This window comes from Orycteropus afer, unplaced genomic scaffold (genome assembly GCF_000298275.1).
Source record: "Orycteropus afer afer isolate SDZICR_OR568_19922 unplaced genomic scaffold, OryAfe1.0 scaffold00038, whole genome shotgun sequence".
Taxonomy (NCBI): Eukaryota; Metazoa; Chordata; class Mammalia; order Tubulidentata; family Orycteropodidae; genus Orycteropus; species Orycteropus afer.
The window spans coordinates 16,156,046-16,179,167 of record NW_006921625.1 but is presented as its reverse complement, the minus strand read 5'-3'; the positions used below and the strand labels follow the sequence as shown (position 1 = coordinate 16,179,167).

Below are 23,122 nucleotides of genomic sequence, written 5' to 3'. Positions count from 1 at the left end.
ACCTTCCTTCCGAGGAGTGGCTGGTGGGTTTGAACCGCCAGCCTTCTGGTTAGCAGTCAAGTGCCTTAGGCACTATGCTACCAGAGCTCCTGCTTGACATATTAGGAGGAGGCTATATTAGGGAAAGGATACACAGGGTGCCAGCACTGCTCTATTTCTTGACTTGGATGGTGTTTACATGGACACTCACGTTATATTATTCTAAAATTGTACATCTCTCTATATATATTAGTGTTCCCAAAAAATGTATTTACAAAACCACCCAACAAATTAAAAACTGCTGAGTCCTTTAAGCTACATTGTAAATGTCCTCAGTGTGGTGATGGGTTTGACAAAGCACATTCCTGAAGAAGACAAAGTGGGAAGCTAGAATGGAAAACAGTATTTGGAGGAAAGAAAAGGCCTAGCGCCGTCCCTAGAAAAGGAAAAAATAGATATACAGAGAAATACTTGCTCTGAGGACATAACAACCTGAGGTTTTTTAATCACTATAATTTCCAGTCATTTAGTATAAATTTTAGTCATTCAAATAGAACAAAGGGATACTGCATGGTTTAAAATCAGGAAAGGTGTATGCCAGGGCTGTATCTTTTCACCATACTAATTCAACCTGTATGCCGAGCAAATGATCTGAGAAGTTGGACTATATGAAGAAGAACGTGGCATCAGCATTGGAGGAAGACTCATTAACAACCTGCGATATGCAGATGTCACAACCTTGCTTGCTAAATGTGAAGAAAACTTGAAGCATTTATTGATGAAGATCAAAGACTAAAGCCTTCAGTGTGGGTTACACTTCAACATAAAGAAAACGAATATCCTCACACCTAGACCAATAATATCCCAGTAAATGGAGAAAACACGGCAGTTGTCAGGGATTTCATTTTACTTGGATCCATAATCAACAGCCAAGGAAGCAGCAGTGAAGAAATCAGACCTGTTGCACTGGGCAAATCTGCTGCAAAAGACTTCTTCAAGGTATTAAACAGCAAAGATGTCACTTGGAGGACTAAGGTGTGCCTGACCCAAGCCATGGTGTTTTCAGTCATCTCACATGCATGTAAAAGGTCGACAATGAATAAGGAAGTCTGAAGAAGAACTGATGCATCTGAATTGCGGTGCTGGGGAAGAATACTGAAAATGCCATGGACTGCCAGAAGAACGAACAAATCTGTCTTGAAAGAAGGACCGCCAGAATGCTCCTGAGAGGTGAGAATGGCCAGACTTTGTCTCACAAAATGTACTTTGGTCATGTTGTCAGAAGGGACCACACTTGGTAAAGTAGAGGGTTACTGAAAAAAGGGAAGACCCTCAAAGATGAATGACCCAGTGCTGCGACAAAGGACTCAGGCGTAGCAAAGACTGTGAGGATGGCACAGGACTGGGCAGTGTTTCGTTCTGTTGCACACAGGGTCGCTATGAGGTGGGCCGACCCAATGGCACCTAACAACATTTTTCTTTCTCACTTCTATTCCTTTGGTTATACTATTAATCCCTTTTTAAATTGCCTTTTCTTACAATTCTCAAACGCAGTGGGCAACCTTCCACAAAGCACAGAAAAAAGAAATCATATCCTTCTCCATCCTGGGACATTCTAGGTCTTATCAACTGAGAAGCAACCCCTCACTGACCTTCTAACTTCATCCAGTTTCCCTTTTTTGAGCTCATAATGGCCTAAAATGGAATTAAGTGATTTTCACAAAAGTTAGAAATTCTAATTTACATAGGTCATTGAAATGGGCATATTTTACTCCAGAAGTATGAGGAATGAAATAATGCAAACTTTATTTATTTCTCTTTTTAGTCAACTGAATGCCAGGAGTTTTTAATAACTACTTGCTACCATTCCATTACAGGGTGGTGTTTTGGGGGACAGAGCCCTGGTGGCATAATGGTTAAAGGTTAATGGTGTAAACGCAGCCAGTGGCTCTGTGGGAGCCTGGTAATCTGCTCCCATTAAGATTTCAGCCTAGCAATCCCTATGGGGCATTTCCACTCTGTCATATGGGGTCACTATGAGTCAGAACCAACTCAAGCAGGACACAACACCAGCACACTATTCAGAGCCCTCTCCTCCCCTGACGGAACACTCGGTAATGGTCCCACCTCTGAGAGCAAGCTTCGAGAATGTGCACTACTGCACGTCAAGATTATGAGGAAGGAAGTTATTGTACTGCTTGGAATAGTTACATATTTACATATATGAAATAAAACTATATATTCATCATTGTAAACCACCTAAGTGAAAGAAAACATTAGTTTACAATGTCCTGAGTTGAAGCATAGGTTAAATACTGAGAAAAATCATTTGCAATAATAAAAATGAACAACAATCTGTCAAGATGTCCAACATTCATTCCTCAGTTTAACTAAAGGACCTTAGGGAAAAACTACTGTTTAGGTTATACTAGAGTATGAAGAGAGTAGATGGGGTGGGCCGTCACAGGACAGATAAGAAACACAGACAAGACACCTGGGGCCAACAATCAAAACCTCTATCACTGCCCCGTTGCACAGACATAGTCAGTTGAATGGATAAAAGCTCCAAGAAAGTGCCACTCCAAGATGGCACCGCTCAGTGCCGAATTTCCACCTCAGAGTGCATCGAGAAGGGTTCCTTCCTCTTGCCGTCAGCCACACCTGCCCAGAGGGTGTCTTTTTCACTACCCTAATACGAAATGACCAAGGTAGGGCTTCTTCCTCCATAACTTTCTCCTACTGTCCTCTAGATCCAATGAGTGGGAAGAAGAGGGAAAGCACTGCAGTCATAAGTGCTAGACCTTTTTCTCTACTCTCATTTCCATCCATGATCTGCATCAGGCTAAAATAAACTGCTCAGGAATAAAGGCAGAAAACCTGGATTAGTGGATTCAAAGTCCAATGAAACACAATACAAATGCAAATACAGTCTCAGAGAAGAAAGCACTCTTTCCCTCCCAAAACCCTCTTTTTAACTGAATACTTATGTTCTATACTTCTTTGGTTATACTACTCAAATTCACCTTATAATAAAAAATCTTTCATAATATTCAATGAAATGTTTCTTTAAAGAGCATTACAAAAGAATTCATGCTTTACATGGCCATAGTCCTAAATCCAACATTCACTGCTCAGTTTAACTAAAGTGCTCTTAGGGAAAAACTTCTATTTAGGTTATACTTCACTTTTAATTCTAGAGGTGCCCAACGTTTCTGAAACTGAAAATTAAAGGCCCACAGTAAGATTGAAATCTCTTTAATACTTCTCCCTCTTCAGAGACAGAAGTGACCTTTCTTATCTGTTCAAAATTCTAGACTTTGGCAGAAAGATCAAAGTGATGAATTTGCCATTTTAAATGTCAAATTCAGACTATCTCCTACAGACTTGGCTACCCAGGAGAGAAAGAATTTAAAATACCTGAAATTCTTTCAATTCAGTCTGGGATCGATCACGTGTAAAAGTTATTTTGCCTTAACTACTTCAATGGCTTAAAGTAGATTATGTCATACCTTACTCAGTAAGGAAAACTAATGAGAGTCTTTTTAAAAGCCAAAGTCCCATGTTCATAGTTGTGTGGGAGGAACATACTACGCATTCTATTCAGATGGATCAGCAAAGGTGCAAAGTATGAATAAATGGCCTCGCTGTGTGAAAGGATTAAACAAATCACATGAGTTAATGAAAGGTAAAACTCGAGCAAAAGTTTAAATGCCATTTGTTCAAGACTAAATTATAGTGAAGGAGCCAGCATCATGACATGAAGAGGTAAGCTGTCACCAGGACACACGGGCTGTCTTATGTAACTGCCGAACTGTGGAATGCAAAACAACAAAGAAGGTAGGAATTTTGACCCTAGGTCTCCCAGTATGTGTTGTGCTGAAGTCAGGCACTCAATGCCATCAAGTCACTTTGGCCTACAGAAAAAAGTTAATTCTGTCTGCATGTATCCCTCCCTGTCTCAAGAATTTAAGCATCATTCCTTCTTCTTAGGGAAAGTTCCTCTCTCAGCATTATTAAAGGTTCAAATAAATACAAGGTTAGGGGAAAAAATGATCAGCTCTTTGGTTATTTATTAGTTTATAATAATTAGTACTTCAGTTTAGTACTTTTGTTTGAAAGATAAATGACCAAACTGAGGCTTTTAAAAGAAAAAGATAAAAAACGACTCATAGTGACCACTCCTTCGGTTGCCAAGGCAGTATCTCTACGGATGTAGATTGCCCAATGTGAGATCCGAGGAGTGGCTGGTGGGTTTGAACCACCAGCCTCCTGGTCAGCAGTCAAGTGCCTTAGGCACTACCCCACCAGAGCTCCTAATAATTAGTGTTCTAGTTTAGTCCTTTTGTTTTAAAGATAAATGACCGAACTAGGGTTTTTCAAATTCAAATTATCGAAGAGAAAAAGATAAAAGCATTCCAGAGAAGCTCAAAACACCTTCGTCTTGCAGGTTAAAGGAAACCCTAATGTCATAAAATGAAATTTTAAAAGTAGAATATCTACAACAAGAAAAAAAAAAAAAAAAGCATCCAGCTCTGTAATAGGGGAAAAGAGACCCCAGATTCAAACAGGTGCAATAGAGACACTTTTATTAGGCCTTGGACAGGACAAAGACGAAACAAAGACAATGAAGGGAACGGGTACGCAGGACAGAAAGCTGAATGCAGCACTGAGTCACGGCCGTGGGGTTAACTGTGTAGGACTAAAAACAAAGGGAATCCCAACAAAATCCGGACTGGTGGCAGATCAATGCTCACTGTTGCAGGTGGGACTATGATTGGGGTACGCACATAACTGAAGACAGAAAAGGGTTACAGGGTTGGTTCTGGTCCTTGACTACCTGGCTAGGTGGTCATCTGGACACAACTCATGGCTATGCAGCCTGAGTCTCAGCCACAAGGTGGCTACTAAACAATACAAGAGCCCAGCCTTAATTTAAACCAGAAAAGGGCACACTCAGGCAAGTTCTCCAGCTCCCTATGTGAGCATAATCTACTTTCAACTTCTCTTCCTGAGTGCAAACTGCCCCGCTCTAGGTCTGCCTGGAACGTAGTCATGCATAGCCCCAGTGTGAAAGGCCAGAAAGACACTCAACTGGCATCGGAACTTACGTCCACAAGAAGTGAGGACTCCCACTGTAGACCACAGCCCTCCACAAACCCAAGTGCTTTAGAGTTTAAGCTCTAATACAGCTCCTGAGTTCAGAACATCCTATATGGAATCTGAATGCTTAAAACAGAAGAATGCTATTGGCCACTAGAATTTATAATAAAAAGGGAGTATACCCACTCCTCACTTATCAACATGGTTAGGTTCCAAAGACCAGGTCTTCATGGGAAAATAACCTGTTACAGGACTCTTCAGCGACCACATGCTTTTCAGCTTCCAGGGGTCTTTTCGAAGGGCTTCCACGGGGCTGCTCCCTCCCCTGCAGCCGCTGTTTGCAGGGGCTCATCTCCTGCTACGGCTTCCACACACCAGGGAGAGGCTCAGCTTGTGCCGTTTCAAGTCACAGCAAATGCAGCCACCAGGGCCGCACCCTACACTCACCCACCAAAGCTCTTGCTCTCCAAGGAAATACCCACAGACCTGGGACCAACACCTGCTGCTCCCAGCACCCCCGCATGCCCAACAGCACATCTCAGGCTCTGTGGCAAAATAACTGCTCTCCGTCTTGTCTGAGCCCCTCTGCTGCCTACTTGAAGCCTGGTGGCCTGAAGCCACGGCTCTGCTCCTACGGCTGGGCAGCCACCAGCCCATGGGCCAGGCCGGGATTCCACAAGGCCAGAGCACATGCGCTTAATGGCCCAAGGCTCCCAACATCCAGCCTTTATTTATTTTTCCTCTCTCTTTTAACTTTATTGCTTCTAAGACCAGGGAGAGGGGTGGGATGGGAAGGACCAAGGACTTGGGGCTCAGGAGGGAGGCATTCTCTCACTTAGAACACACAGGTCCTGACTCGGCTGTAAGGTGACTGAAGTAGGTATTTTATTACTATTGTAAATGCATCGATGGCATCTGACTGCTAACCAGAAGGTTGGAGGTTCAAACCACCAGGCACTCCGTGGAAGGAAGACTGGGCAATCTACTTCCATAAAGATTTACCCCCTCAGAAAACTACAGGCAGTTGTTATGAGTTGGAATCAACTTGATGGCACTGAGTTTGGTTTTTGGTTTGGTTTTAAATGTAAAACGTTGGATAACAAGACAGTCCATACATGAAGGGCAGGTGTAGTACAGTGGCCTTTTGAGAGTTCACTGAGGGAAATACTGGATGTCATCTTTCATACTTTTTGACTGCATCTCTTATGGTGCAATGTAAGCCAGTACTCATACAAAGGACACCAGTGACATAAATTCCAGGTGCTTTGACGAGGAGTCCCACCTGAAGCAGTCTTCCTGGGTGTGCTTACCGGATAGGATTGGGAGGTGGTGGGGGGAGGGGTGGAGGAGGTGGTGGTGGCGGCGGCACCGAGTTCTCCGACTGGTTCACCCGTTTCTGGAGTTCGTCCACTGCAGGGAGCAAGCGTTCAGAGGAGAGCTGAAACAAGCAACTGAACATCTTTTTCATGTGTATAGGAAACAAAACATTACCTCTCTCAAAACCAATTACTTTTCATTAAGACAAAGTTAGACACTGCAATATGAAACTGCAGAATTTTTTATCTAGTCTATTATTGCTAATGCAAGAGAGGCCGTCCATCTGTTAAAAGAGAAAAATACCATCTGCTATAGAGACAAGTGCAGAAAAGAAAAACAATTCAAGACAGTGGCTGGGTGGTGGGAGACTCAGGATGAGTGGGTTGATGAAACATCAGGAACAGCACAGTCCACTACTCGAACACTAAGATGCTATTGCTACTTGACTGTAAAAGTGTATAGACCAAGACTTAATTTTAAGGATGACATTTAAAAAATGATCTTTAACGTTGCATTCTTCCCTCTCCCACTTAATCTCTTTCACAAACTGTAAATACGAGTCCTTGACTTCAACCATCTGACCAGTATTTATTCATTACTTTAGATTTACTCAGGCCCCCAAATGTCTCTAACTCAGAAACATTTTGTGCTTCGGAAGAGCACTCTGGAGGTGTATTTCCTCACTCAATTCATTCAGTCAAGTTCTTCGTGTCACAGACATTTGAGGTCTGGTGGTGCAGTGCCTAAGACATTTGACTGCTGACCGAAAGGCTGGTGGTTCAAACCCACCAGGCTCTCCGTGGAAGGAAGAAGGGGCAATACATTTCTATAGAGATGTACTGCCTCAGAAACCCAACGGGAGATGCTATGTGTCGGAATCGACTCAATGGCAGTGAGTTTGATTTTTGAGAAATGTGAAAGGGCCTACGCTTGGTGCCATTCAAGCCACACTGCCTGCCTTCAAGGAATTTATCATTTTATCACAGATGCATATACCTATGATCTGGGTCAATGGACTAGTTACTGAGTACTCTGTCTGCAGTCAGGAGCTAGCTCCACAGCCATTCTATTTCCCATGGCCTTCCAATGATCAATCTGTCCACTGATTTTTATCCTCACCACTTAAGTAGGCAGTGGGGGCTATGCTGTCAACACCAAGAATCCTCTAGTTACTTCCCTATGTATGGGTCCATCTCTCCAAAAGGAATTTGAGTTCCTTGAGGGCAGAGGTCGTTCCTTTTCTTCTGTATTTCTTACAGCATCCCAGAGTAGGGTGCACATACCCAAATCCACTACCACCCCAGAGTAGGGTGCACATACCCAAATCCACTACCACCCCAGAGTAGGGTGCACATACCCAAATCCACTACCACCCCAGAGTAGGGTGCACATACCCAAACCACTACCATCAAGAGTATTCCAACTCATGGCAACCCTATGGGTCGGAGGAGAACTGCCCCACAGGGTTTCCAAAGCTGTTAATCTCTGTAGGAATGGACTGCTTCATCCTTCTCCTATGAAGTAGCTGGTGGGTTTGAATCACTGATCTTTTGGTTAGCAGCAGCTGAATGCTTTAACCACTATGCTACCACAACTCCTGGGAGCACATACCAAAAAATCCAAACCCACTGTGTGGAGTCGGATCTGACTCATAGCAACCCCTCCTGGGGTTTCTGAGGCAGTATCACTGCAGAAGTAGATTGCCTAACCTTCCTTCTGAGGAGTGGCTGGTGGGTTTGAACCGCCAGCCTTCTGGTCAGCCTTAGGCACTACGCCACCAGAGCTCCTGGAAGCACATACAGCAGGTACTAAATAAACTCGTTCAAAACTGAACCTCAAATATCTCTAGTGTCTGCTGCCCTCCCAACACAATAAAGACAGCTTTGCATACAAGCTGCCCAGATATTCACTATTCACTAAAAAACAATGGACTGTTTTTTTTTTTTTTTTCATTTTAAATCAGTTTTTAAATAATAAATTCTAATCAATTTTCATTGTGGATTAGAAAGCAACGGATGTTTTTAAAAGGGAAAAAGCCTACATGGTTCTTCTGTGTGGATTTTTAAATTCTAGGATAAAATTAACCAAAAATATCTGATGTGAATATTGAAGCTGTTATAAAAGGGAATGTCCTGCCTCCTTAAATTACCTGCCTTCCAACAGAAACTTATTACTTATGTCTACATGGTAATCCAACTCACAGAGCCCTGTTAAGCCTTCTAGAACTGAGTGAATAAATCCTTTGATTTAGGTATCCCCTGGTGTTTTAAAAGTTTTTCCATTTAATATACATATTGTTGCCCGTTCTACTGTTAGGCGTGATATTGAAAGTATTATTTCATGTATATAATTAGACACTAATGATGAAGGCAGTTCAAGTCTAAAACATTTCATTCTTTTTAAAAAATGGATCCTAAAATGAATGAACTAAAGTAAGTATTTAATGAACTATTCTCTAAGGAGCCAGGAAACGCTTTTGGAATGCCCACGTTAATGGTATCTCTGTCTCTCAATTCTGTATATGACGCTAACAAAGGCTCTGAGTTCAAAAAGAAGTCTAAATATTTGTAAATCATGTGATTTACAGTGGCCATTCTACTAAATGATAATAATACTAAATGAAGCAATTTAAAATCAAATCTGGATATTTCTCAGTAGCATTTGTCAATGTCCTGGGCTAGCTATCTGCCAGGTTCTGAACTGTGCAGGAGAGATTCACAGTTTAACAAGAAGACACAAAAACCTATTCAGTGCTTTTACCAGAATGCTTTAAATTTCGGACTTTCTCCTCAGAACTCTGATACTTCAGTTCCAGTTCCCTTCTATCTTCTTCTAGGAGTTCCAGCTGCTGTTTGAGGCTATGGATCTCCTTGTGAAGTGTTTCATTTTCTAGTTGTTCTTCTAATTCTTTGACCTACCGGTTAGAAACAAACTTTTATGTGGTAGTTACTTTTTCCTTTGTCGAGGAAAAGAAAGGGAAAATGACAAATGTTTCCCTTTCTTTTGCACTTCATGGCAAAGAGCTTAGAAACCATGCGACTGCTGAGGCAAAGGTGGTACTTTAAAGAATTACCAGCTACTTGGTCATATGAAAATTGTACTGCTGTAATAAGTTATGGTGTGTCCATTAAGCAAAATACTATGAAACCATCTTCAATCACATAGCTCACTATACAGTGACACCAGAAAATAAACTATTAATTGAAAAATCAGATTACAGAATCAGATGACAGATTGGCAAGACTGCATTTTCTCTTACATATATTTACAGAGGCTGGACAGGACCAAAACAAGGGAGTCTTGGGTAATCTTAAGTTTTCTGTATCATTTAAACTTCTTTTTTTGTAGTGAGTGTATGTTATTGTTTAAATCACAAAAACAACACACATCTATGTTTAAAACACTGTTGGATCTGCGAGGGAATTTACAGACAGGTAAGAAATATTTTAAACCACACAAATGAAAGATTATTCAGAATAAGTGTATAGCGCACCATGCCACTCCAGTTTCAGAAACAGTGATTGCCATAATTTCATTCATACCTTTATGCACTCTTCAGTCCTTCAACCCATGCTCCAACAAGGTATATATATACACAATAGTTTAGTCCTACACCTTGGTTCATTTCAGTAGGTTGCAGGCAACGTGTTATTTACTAAATGAGTTAACTGCAAGTGGTTGGACTTCTCAGAACAAAAAGCTAAATTCTAGAGAAGCTGAATAAAAAGCACATTCTTTTTCTTTCTTTCTTTGAAATGGTAATTCTTGCACATGTGGGGGAGAAGAGGAATTCTTCTCCTCCCACCTTGCTCCTCAGTCCTTTTTTCCAGGGGTAACAACCGTTCTCAATTTCTTGCCAACTCCTTCAGGGGTTGTTGTTGTTGTTGTTATGTGCCGTCGAGTCGCCCCGACTCATAGCGACCCCTCCTTGGGTTTCCGAGGCAGTATCACTACGGAAGTAGGATTGCCCAACCTTCCTTCCGAGGAGTGGCTGGTGGGTTTGAACCGCCAGCCGTCTGGTTAGCAGGCAAGTTTCTTAGCCACTATGCTACCAGCAGGGGTACTCTACCTAAACCAGCATTTCCTACTGAGGGAAAAAAAACATTAACTCTACGTCACCACCAACTTTGTAAACAAACTTCAGAATGTCCCAAGATTAAATGTCAATACTGTTGCTGAAGTAAACTTTGACAGGTGATAACAAATAGCCACTATCAGCCTTTTCTTCACAAGCTCTTGTTGTTGCAAGTAGCTTAAAATACTCATGTAATTTTTCTTAAGTGGTTTCTTTACCTTGAAAGCCTTTGTCCCACCTCTTCGCCTCTCCTCCTCACTCACCTACAATGACTATCCTTTTCTGCCCAGCACACAGAGGTAGGCTGTGTCAGCTGGAATAGCTCCACTCATACAAATTGAAATAACCACTTAGGAAGTCTTTAAACATACACATTTGTGCAAGTTTACAAAATCAGAAATTTTCCCAAGCAAACAATTACTACTAACATAGACTTTTCTTTTCCTCCCTCTCTGAATAAAACCTATGTCCTCCAAAAAGCTTTATGAGACAAATACACCCTCCAAATTCAGGAAGTCCCCCCAAACCCAATCAACTGGCAGATTTCCAGACAATGTGTTGGGACAAATGTCCCAAGCTCTTTGAGTCCTATCTCTTTCCCTTACCTTTTCTGACCCCTGAAGGATCATTATAAAGACTCCTCTTGTGCAATAAATTTTAGCTGGGCATTAAATCAGGTTCATTTGCTAGATTTTTTTTTTTTTTTCTAGAAGGTCACTAAAAGGAATTAGTAACTAAGGCAAAATATGGAATTTTAGTGACTGGAATAGATATGGGAGCTCTGGTGCCGTAGTGCCTAAGGCATCTGACCGCTAACAGAAGGCTGATAGCTGAAACCCACCCGTCACTCCTCGGAAGGAAGACTGGGCAATCTACTTCCACAAAGATACCACCTCGGAAACCAAGTAGGGGTTGCTATGAGTTGGAATCGACTCAACGGCAGTGAGTTTAGTTTTTCGGTTTGGAACAATATATGTATCGTTTCGAGTCCAGAACCTCTAATGTTACCTTTTGTTGGTGTTGAATTTTCTCTTCTTCAAGGAGCCGGATGAGTTTGGCATTTTCATCTAAAGCTTTCAACAGCTGCTGGTCAGGAGCTGAGCTCTGCAGCAGAAAGTAGCTTTGTCTCTTTAGCTTGTTTTGTTCAATGAGCATCTGCAAAAATTAATTGTGGAAAAATAAAAACTAAACACTACCACAGAGCTACTCACCTGCAACTAGAGCAAAAGGAAAAGTACATGGAGTTTTTATTGAGGAGTTCTGGACAATTTCTGAATTGTATAGTATGAGAGTTTCAGAAGTAGTAAAAGTTTTCATCTCATTTATAACCTTTATATAATCTTTAGCACCTTTACCCAGCCCCTAATAAGGTAAATATACAATAATTTAGTCCTGTACATCAGTTTTTATTATTGCTTTAAAATACATTAATACTAATAATAGTTACTGTTAGGTGCCACTGAATCTGACTCATAAAGACCCTATGCACAACAGAACAAAACAATGCCAGTCCTCCCTGTCCTCACAGTTGTTGCTACGTTCGAGCCCATCCTTGCAGCCAACATGTCAATCCCTCTCCTTGAGGCTCTTTCTCTTTCTCACTGACCCACTTTATCAAGCATGATGTCCTTCTCTAGGGATTGGTCCCTCCTGATAACATGTCTAAGGTGTGTGAGATGAAGACTTCACTTTGAGGGAACACCCCAACCGTACTTCTTCCAAAACAGATTTGTTCATTCTTCTGCCAGTTCATGGTATATTCAGTATTCTTTGTCAACAACATAACTCAAAGGCATCAATTCTTCAGTCTTCCTTATTCACTTCATTTTCACATGTATATGAGGCAACTGAAGAATATCATGGCTAAGGTCAAGCACACCTTAGTCTTCAAAGCAACATCTTTGTTTGTAACACTTTAAAGAGGTCTTTTGCAGCAGATTGGCCCAATGTAATCTGTCATTTGATTTCCTGACTGCTGCTTACATGGGCATTGATTGTGAATACAAATAAAATGAAATCCTTGCTAACTTCAATCTTTTTTCCATTTATCACGGTGTTGCTTATTGGTCCAGTTCTGAGGATTTTTGTTTTCTTTATGTTGTACTGCAATCCATTCTGAAGGCTGTGGTCTTTGATGTTCATCAGTAAGTACTTCAAAATCCTGTTCAAGTTTGTGTCATCTGCATATAGCAAGTTGTTAACGAATCTTCCTCAAATCTTGATACCATGCTCTTCATACAGCCAGCTTCTTAGATGATTTGCGCATCATTCAGGTTGAATTAAGTCTGGTGAAAGGATACAACCCTAATAATGCACACCTTTTCTGATTTTAACCCATGCGGTATCCCCTTGTTCTGTTCAAGTGACCGCCTCTTGGTCTATGTACAGGTTCTGCATGAGCACAATGAAACATTCTGGAATTCTCATTCTCTGCAATGTTATTCATAATTTGATATGATCCACATAGTGAAATGCCTTTGCTTATCAATAAAACACAGGTAAACATAGTTCTGGTATTCTCTGCTTTCAGCTAAGATCCATATGACATCAGTGATGATATCCCTTGTTCTGTGTCCTCTTCTGAATACAGCTTGAGCATGACCACTTCACATTTATTTCATCATCTGATCATTACAACAACCCTGTAGATTCTACTGTCACCCCTATTTTACTGTTACAGTAACTGAGGCACAGAGGAGTTAAGCAACGTTCCCAATGACACATGGCAAAACCAGGATTTGACCCCAGATCTGTATGATTTAGAAGCTCTATGTTTTAACCACCCAGCTATTTACCTTCATATTTACTAGACCTAATGTTTGCCATGTGTCATTGGGAAAGCTGCTTAACTCCTCTGTGCCTCAGTTACTGTATCAGTAAAATAGGAGTGAAAGTAGTATCTACAAGGTTGTTCTAATGATCAGATGATGGGATGAATGTGAAGTGGTTGTGCCAGTGCATTGACAGGGAACTACCAGAAATTCAAGCTGGATTCAGAAGAGGACATAGAACAAGGGATATCACTGCTGATGTCATATGGATCTTAGCTGAAAGCAGAGAATACCAGAACTATGTTTACCTGTGTTTTACTGATAAAACAGGAGCTCTACTAGTATAGTGCCTAAGGCACTTGACTGCTAACCAGAAGGCTGGCGGTTCAAACCCCACCAGCCACTCCTCGGAAGGAAGGTTGGGCAATCTACTTCTGTTGTGATACCACCTTGAGAACCCAAGGAGGGGTCACTATGAGTTGGGTCCGACTCAACTGCACATAACAAACAAACAAAACAAAACAAAACAGTGTTTTGCTTTAAACCAACCAAGTGGTAAAAGTCATTAACAGTAGGTGGATAAAAAAGATATACTAATATTTATTGAGCATTTTTTAATCAATTTACATACTCATTTAATCCTTATGTTACATATAAAAACACTATTTTCTGTTCATCTGTCATTTCTTTTCCTTACACTACACAAGTTGGCCACTAGGTAATCCAAGTGTGAAATGTTTTACAAACTCTGAAATCAGGCCCATTTTGCAGCATGGCCTCCCATTTTCAGATCCTTAACAGCATGCTAAGTGAAATCGACACTCTCTTCCACTCGGCTCCCATGTCTCCGTGAGACCGAGAGGTAAAGGGAGAGCAGGAGTGAGTGTTTAAGTCTGTGTGGCGTTGTGTGTGTGTAGGTTCACAGCAGGCTCACAGGGAATGAGATGGGAGCCTTCAGTCCAGCAGGGAACAAGAATATTTCACCACAGTATCTTCAAGTGTAGAACAATAATCTAGTTGAAATGAATTACTACAGGTTAGTACCAAAACCGAACCAAACCCACTGCCATCAAGTTGATTCTGACTCATAGTGACCCTCATTGGGTTTCCAATGCAGTAAACCTTTATGGAAGTAGATTGTCCCATCTTTCCTCCACAGAATGACTGGTGGGTTTGAACTACCAACCTTCTGGTTAACAGTCAAATGCCTTAGGCGCTGCACCACCAGAGCTCCTTCAGGTTAGTACAGTAATTCCTTTATGAAACATTTAAAACTCAAATTGGGGTCCCTTGTAGGTATGCGTTTAGGAAGAACCTCAAGTAATCAAAGTGACAGTCCTACAGAGAACAGCTGAAGTTAGTCCCCTAGCTTTCCAGCAAGCAAAGCCATTCACCAATCACGTCTGGAGGGCAGGCAGAGAAAAAGCAGGCAGTGGGGGTGATCAGGCCACAGGTGGTGAAGTCACCAGTGAAGACGACCAGGCCACATGGTACCAGGTCAGCACAAGGGTACCAGGTCGTTACTCTTACTACACTTCTTCTCTGTGTTCAAGTCCTCTTTGAGAGAAAGGGATAATGCTCCTTTTCCAAGGAGCACTCAAGAAAACCTGCTTACCTTTCCATGATTATAAATTATGTCAAGTTTCCTATTTTGAGGGTATATACATCAAATCTTGGAGATGGTAGTAACATGAATTTCCTTTGCAAAACTAAGGCCCAGAATTATTATAAAAACAAATTAAACTCACTGCTGTCGAGTCAGATCCGACTGAGAATGACCCACCCCTCCCTGGGTTTCCATGGTGGTATCTCTACAGAAGTAGAATTTCCAATCTTTCTTCCGAGGAGTGGCTGGTGGATTTGAACTGCCAGCCTTCTGGTTAGCAGTCAAATGCCTTATGTAGTACACCACCAGAGCTTCCCCAAATTATTATAAGATGAAAAAATATATATAGGAAAAAAAAAATTACTGTAAGTAACCATGGAAACTTGAAAAAAAAATACTCATTAGACTACTAAATTTTTACTAAATTTTAAGATACTAAACTAAGGAGCTCTGGTGGTGTAGAGGATATGGCATTTGGCTGCTAACCAAAAGGTCAGTGGTTCAAACCTACCAGCCACTCCACAGAAGGAAGACGGAGCAATCTACTTTCCATAAAGATTTATAATATTGGAAACCCAACAGAGGTCCCTATGAGTTGGAATCTACTCAATGGCAGTGAAGTTTTGTTTTTGTTTTTTGTAAAATATTTTTACATAATCCTTTTCTTAAGATGTATTTCAAGAGAATTTGGAGTGCCCAAATGCTAAAGGATTTGATTTTTAGTTATGGTAAGAACTTGTTGGTTGGTCTGTTAATTTCTATGTCAGAGAAATAATACTATAGGTAACAGAATTTCAGAAAAATGTTTAAATCTTCCAAAAGAAGAAAAAAAATAAGAACTTATATAATTCATAAATAATTCAGTCATTCCAAAACTGTACTCAAATACCATCTGAATTGTTTGGAAAAGAAGAATCAATTATATAATATTCTCATGGATACTGGGAATATATGTTGAACAAGGCATCCACATCTTTAAAGAAAACAAAACTATATTGGGTAGCAAGAAAAATATACTCAAGAAATACATGCAAGTCATTATAACTTTAAACTGTGTTGAAGAAATACAAAAACTTAGCATAGTGATGCAGGAGTGCATGGAGGGATGGACACAGGGAAGGGGTAACTATCGGGAGGAAGTGGGAGGGGAGCTGTTGCATTGGGGTAAACTGTAGTCAATGTCTTGAGACAAAGTGCATGTGAACTGCTGTATGGAAAGTGAATTTGCTCTGTAAACTTTCACCCAAATCACACACACACATACACACACACACAAACTTAGCATAGTGAAGACACTGCCTGTTTTCTTCCTTATGAGGGAGATCATGTTTTTGCTTCAAGTAAATAAGTGAGACTGGAATGTGAAGAAATGTTTTACTTTACATATTTGAGAACTGTTTGTATTTTTTTATTCCTAAGGAGCATTTGTGGTCACAAGCGCTAGGCTGTTAACCAGAAGGTCAGCGATTTAAACCTACCCAGCAACTTTGCTGGCACATAAGAACAGTAACAACAGCAACTCTGTAGGAGAAAAGACCGGGCAATCTGCCCCTGTGAAGATTACAACCTGAGAAACCCTGTGGGGCAGTTCTACTGTCAAAAAGGGCTGCTGTGAGTCAGAACTGACTCAACGGCACAGAACAACAATACATACTCCTTTTGTAATTAAAACTATAAAATAAATTAACTGAAAAAACAATTATTTCTATGGCTCTAGACACTGAGCTCCAGAAGGCCAGGGACCACATGCACTTTTCTCACCACTGTATTCTAATATCAGCACGGTGTCTGGCACCTAGTAGATGCTCAGTAAGACGCCTGCTAAGTACACAAGGGAAGGAAACACAATAGTCATATCCCTTTGGTTAAGCTAAGCATGTGCCTACTAACGGTAGTTCTGTTGGAAACCTGAGAGTTTTTAAACCATGCAAAAGGGAAAATACACTGGTTCCAATCTAGCCCTAGTATAGGAAACAAAAAAAAGTTCTCACTATTGTGTTGGCTGAATCAACACAGTAAAATTATAGCGTACCACTCTAAACATGTTGTTGTTGTTGTTGTTATGTGCCGTCGAGTCAGCCCTGACTCATAGCGACCCCTCCTTGGGTTTCCGAGGCAGTATCACTACGGAAGTAGGATTGCCCAACCTTCCTTCCGAGGAGTGGCTGATGGGTTTGAACCGCCAGCCATCTGGTGAGCAGTCAAGTGCCTTAGCCACTATGCTACCAGAGCTCCCATATACACTATCAATGACATGAACATGTCATTGCTCCCACCTTCCCTCCTCTGGCTACTGTCTCCTCCTCACTCAGGGTTAACATGGCAGCATCCTTGTTTCCAACGATCTCTAAGGCGTAAGGCCCTATCAGGTGAGGGGCAGAGTGAATCTTCATTTTCCTATTCTTTGTGGAATCTTGCCTCTTCTATTTATCTGCTTTGCTACTGGTGGCCTTCACGTTCTTCTTCAAGTTGCTTTGTATTCTAACATCATTCTACAAACACCAGCGGGAAAACTGAACATGTCTCTCCAAACGAGACCCTGGCATTCAGGTCAAAATCAAGCAACTTTTTCAGCTTTGCAATGAAGGTATCTTTAAATTACCTTCACCACCTCCTCCCAACTATGGATGTAGTTCTATTTCTTGTATCACTGCCGCTTTTCCCAGAGGGCTCTGACATCCTTCAATTCTTTTTTATTTCTTCCGAGAAACAGAAGAGCAATATTTACTCACCTTTCTTTAAATTCCCTGAATCAAATGAATCATAATATTTCAAATGAGATCTGCTTGGATGAAACCTTTTGTGGAGTTCACTGCTAGCACAGGTACACTGAGGCACAGAAAGACTCCTGCACAAAGCCAGAGTCTGATGTTCAAATGTCATTCCCATAACCCCATGCTCTGTCTTCCTTCAACACCTCAGATACCTCCACCTTGGCCTGTTTCTCATTTCCTCAGCTACTGTCCCCTCCAACCCACAGTGTGCACAGATATAAAACAGGATGCAGAGTGGGGACCTCATGTGAATCAGCTCGACACCATGCACTGCTACAGCTCAGCCAATGGGTGCGTCACCATTTCCCAGGGGACCCACCCAAAATCAGGGAACACCCAATGCCTGCATGTCAACCAAGGGGAGCTGGAACATGAGAAGTGCAAAGGTCATCTCTAACACCAAGAAAAAAAGAGAGGAAAACCATGACACTGGTGAAAGGCAGAGAGGATGGATGAACAACATGGCAACATCCCACAGTAAGCAGAAGAATCAACTCACACAATGGGAGCACATGACAATAGCTGCAAAGAAATACTGATATCAGGATACTGTTACCCGAGATGGCATATGGAGACATCCCCCAGATTCTAAGGCTGTGAAACTCATAGACATCTGTACAGAGGCTGGACTTTTCATCACAAGTTAGGAGTATCCCTAAATAGAATTCCTTTCCCTGCAGTTTGCAATTTGCAAAATACTTTCTAAAAATTGCCCCATTTGATTCTAAAAATCCATTTGATTAGGTTGGTAGCATCACCCATTTTACAGATGGGAAAGTGAAGCCCCAAGAGGCTAAGGGACTGCTCTGAGGTCAGCTAATAACTGACACAGACAAAGTCTGAACCCAGATCTCCCGATACTAAGTGCAGTGTATTATATACTATTCCATGACTATCTCCCTAAATCACCTGGCTGATCCTTAATTCCAAATGATGCATTCGTGTCCAACTTCAAAATGTATTTTGATATGTCATCAGCGAACTCTTTTTTAAAAAATGCAAAAGTGAAACTTGGCTATCTGCAAGATACCCACCTCTTGTGCAAACGACTCGGCTTTCTTTCGAAGGTCCTTTTCCAATTCCAGGTTTACCTGCATCTCCTCATATTCTTCTACAGCTAGCATGGACACTTAAGGGGACGAGGAAAAGAAAACAGACCACATGTCTAAATTATTAGTGAAATGGATGAAAAATAATGTTTAGGAGATTCTGCATACTCTCATCCACTTCTGGTTGGAAACAAAGTGATAAAACTTTCTCAGAGGGCAACCGGGCAATACAAATAGAAACTCTCAAAATATTCATACCCTTTCACTCAATACTCCCACTCCTAAAAATGCAAACGCTGAGGCAACAAAGCACCAAACTACACAGAGACAGGTGCAGGGAGGCTATCTGTGCCTTTGCTGAAAACAGTGCAATACAGATGGTCTAACACTGAAGGATCAGTAAATTGTGCAAGGAATAGTAAGTATGCTTCTACTCCAATTATGCCGTAGAAGTGTATTTCCAAACCAAACTAAACTCACTGTCATCAAGTTGATTCCAACTCATCGCAACCCCCACTGAGTTTCCAAGGCTATAAATCTTTATGGAAGCAGACTGCCTCATCTTTCTTCTGCAGAGTGGTTGCTGGGTTCAAACCATTGACCTTTTGGTTAGTAGCCAAATGTCTTGGCAACTACACCATCAGAACTCCTAGAAGCATATTTAGTGGATGGAAATATATTAATGACATACTAAAAAAAATTTTTAAGTTTCAAAAAATTAATGCAAAAGGAGCCCATTTTTGTTAAAAACCACATTTAAAAAACATGAATAAGCATTTCACAGAAGAGGTAAGCATGTGAAAGGTCAATAAATATGTGAAAAGATGCTCATCTTCATTCTTAACTAGGAAAATGACAAGTAAAACCCAGATAGATATATATACTTTCACACCCACCAACGACCCAACAGGCAGAAAGTACGGCTAATTCGAGTGCTGGAGACAGCAGTGGAAACTGGTACAGGTACTTAGTTAAAAGGGAGTTTGGCACTATGCGCTAAAGCTGAAAATAAAATTTTACATCTAGGTACACATCTTAGTGAAACTCTAAGACAAGTACCCCAGGAAGTATGTATAAATATTTTCATACAAGTGTGACATTAAACAGCAAAACCTAGAAACAACCCAAATGTCCACCAACAGAACCACTGAATGAATTCTGGTACAGTCATCTACTGGAATATTACACAGCAGTGAAAGTCAACATACCCCAGTTAAACTCTTCAAAATGGCTGAATCTCACAAATACAAAAAAAAAAAAAAAAAAAAAAAAGCACACGATAATATGGAAAATTATTCCATTTATAGGAAGCTCAAAACATGCAAAATTAAACAAGGTGCCCTTTAGGGAAGAATATATATTTGGCAAAATATAAATACAATACAGGAAATGGTACCAGTTCAAGAGAGGGCTGTGAGCAGGGAAGGGTATCTGAGGGCTTGTAAGGTACCAGCACGTTGAGAAATATGTTTTCCCAGTGTTCTGAGGCTTCCATATGTATTATAAACATGTTTAACAGAAAAAAAGTAACATAATGAAATGTAAATGTACTAGGCAGCTTGTAAAGAACAGATCAGACACTGACATCAGCAGTGCTTCTCTCTGCATTGTAAAGGTGAGATTTAGTTTTTTCTTTTCCTATAGGAATCTTCTAAATTCCTCACCCCCAAAACAGTATATTACCTGAGTAAAAAGGAAAAAAAAAAACAAAAAAAACCCCAGTGTGTTATTTCCACATATTCTCCATGTTTACAAGATGAGAAACAGCTGTGGATCCATTCAAATCCAAAGAGTTGGAGCTAAAGAACCACTGTGGGACAGAAACCTTCAACACGATGGTCCAATCAAGCAGGAGCAAGGTAGCGTCTCGGCACCTTTTACCATTTTCTGGTCTATTTTGTTGGATGACGATGGAGACAGGCTGGAGGGAGTGATGATGCCGGGAGAAATCCAGCAGCGTAAGTCTGTACCACACACATCTCTCCACCAGCATCTGGAGGCAGCTCAAACCTCAGCTCAGTCACTCAACACAACTGTGAAGCAGCCTCCCTTCACAGCAGCTTCCACACGGCTGCACCAGAGCACTTCAATCCTAACTGACTAAGGACTGGTTTGCTGGATAATGACATAGAATTTCAAACTCTACTCTGTAAATCTACTGCCTCCTCAGACGAAAGACTTACAGTCTTCCTCAACTGAAGCAACGTTAAGTGGTAGTTTGTGATGTGAATTACAGGTTCCCAAAAGCTACGTGATTTTCAACCCTGCCTAAAAAAAGGAATTTCATGAGGAAAACAGAGAAGACTATGGCTATCTGAATCCCTGGGCAAGGTAACTGACTCTCTTTTCTAGGTCCAGGATGCTATAATATAAAAGTGAATGTTCACATAGCCTGGCCTTTTTGAGTTGGAGTCACAAAGAAATTAGATTGGTCCTACTAGTGTATTTATTTCTACAATCTCTCTCTCATCCCAGATAGGGGGCTCTCTGAAGGCAAGATCCGGGTGGTTGACCTGTGGAGAACCCTCTGTTTCCAGCATGGTGCGTAAGAACTAAAAATTCTCCTACACCAGCTCCTTCTTCTGAAATGAAGAGAGAGCTAAGGAGATGTTACAATCTAGTTCACCTTCCACACTCAGCCACAAAGCCATTGAGTTGAATCCTCGGTTTTGAAAATGCAGGTTTCAGCAGAGCTTCTGGGCTAAGACAGACTCAGAAAGAAGAGGTCACCCACTTCTCAGACAACTGGCCAGTGAAAACCTTATGAACAGCAGTGAAACACTGTCTGAAATATTACTGGAAAACTTTATGAAAAGCCCTGAAACACTGTCTGATATAGTGTAGGATGGTGAGCCCATCAGGTTGGAAGGCACTCAAAATTTGACTAGGGAAGAGCTGAGTCCTCAGAGCAGAGGCTATCTTAACAATATGGATAGAATACAGCTTTTGGAATCTCCACTGGCTGATGTGGCATGACTCAAAATGAGGAGAAAGAGATGCAAATATCCATTAATAATTGGAACATGGAATGTACAAAGTATGAATATAGGAAAGTTGGAAGTTGTCAAAAATGAAATGGAATTCATGGAGATCGATATATCCTAGGCATTAGTGAGCTGAAATGGACTGGTTTTGGCCATTTTTAATCAGACAACCCTATGATCTACTATGCCAGGAATGACAAATTAAAGAGGAATGGTGTGGCATTCATAGTCACAAAGACTGTTTCAAGATCTGTCCTGAAGTAAATGCTGTCAATGATAGGATATGCCTACATGGAAGACCAGTTAATACTACTATTATTCAAATTTACGCACTAACTACCAAAGCCAAAGATGAGGAAATTGAAGGTATCTACCAACATCTGCAGTCTGGAATTCACTGAACACGCAAACAAGATGTGTTGATTATCACTGGTGACTGGAATGCAAAAGGTGGAAACAAAGAAGAGTTACCGGTAGTTAGAAAATATGGCCCTGGTGATAGAAATAACACTGGAAATCGCATGACAGAATTTTGCGAGACCAATGACTTATTCATTGTAAATACCTTTCTTCAACAACATAAGTGACGACTATACACATGGACTTTACCAGATGGAACACACAGGAATCAGACTGACTACACCTGTGACAAGAGGTAATGGAGAAGTTCAATATCTTCAACCAAAACAAGGCCAGAGCTGACTGTGGAAACTATCAACTGCTCATATGCATGTTCAAGCTGAAGTTAAAGATAATTAAAATAAGTCCAGAAGAGCCAAAATACGACATTGATAATATCCCTCCTGAATTTAGAGACCATTTAAAGAATAGATTTGATGGATTGAATCCCAATGACTGAAAATGAGAGGAACTGTGAGATGACATCAAGAACATTACCCATGAAGAGAACAAGAGGTCAATAAAAAGAAAGAAATAAGGAAAGACCAAAATGGATGTCAGAAGAGACTCTGAAACTTGCCCTTTAGCAGAGAGTAGCTAAAACAAATGGAAGAAATGACAAGATAAAAGAGCTGAGAAGATTTCAAAGAGCAACTCGAGCAGAAAAAGCCAATTACTATAACTAAATGTACAAAGATCTAGAGTTAGAGAACCAAAAGGGAAGAACACACTCAGCATTTCTCAAGCTGAAAGAACTGAGGAAAAAATGTAAGTCTCGAGTTGCAATACTGAAATATTTTATGGGTAAAATACTGAATGATATAGGAAACATCAAAAGAAGATGGAAGGAATACACAGAGTCACTGCACCAAAAAGAATTGGTTGACATTCATCCATTTCAGGAGGTGGCATATGATCAAGAACCAATGGTATTGAAGGAAGAAGTTGAAGCTGCACTGAAGGAACTGGCAAAGAACAAGGCTCCAGGAATTGACAGAATACCCACTGAGATGTTTCAACAAATGCATGCTCCACTGGAGACACTCACTCAGTTATGCCAAGAGATTT

The 23,122-nt window shown here is 40.9% G+C and overlaps 1 protein-coding gene across 1 annotated transcript in view; it reads right to left on the bottom strand.

Moving 5' to 3' along the window:
• The window catches only part of SHTN1 (shootin 1), a 92,449-nt gene that overhangs the window by 35,693 nt on the left and 33,634 nt on the right, over nucleotides 1-23,122 (bottom strand). The window contains exons 6-9 of the mRNA XM_007936852.2: nucleotides 18,657-18,751; nucleotides 11,480-11,626; nucleotides 9,157-9,310; nucleotides 6,390-6,489 (exon numbers count right to left, since the gene is read on the bottom strand). Of these exons, the coding sequence (XP_007935043.1) occupies nucleotides 6,390-6,489; nucleotides 9,157-9,310; nucleotides 11,480-11,626; nucleotides 18,657-18,751 (496 nt within the window). The remainder of the gene's footprint in view (nucleotides 1-6,389; nucleotides 6,490-9,156; nucleotides 9,311-11,479; nucleotides 11,627-18,656; nucleotides 18,752-23,122) is intronic.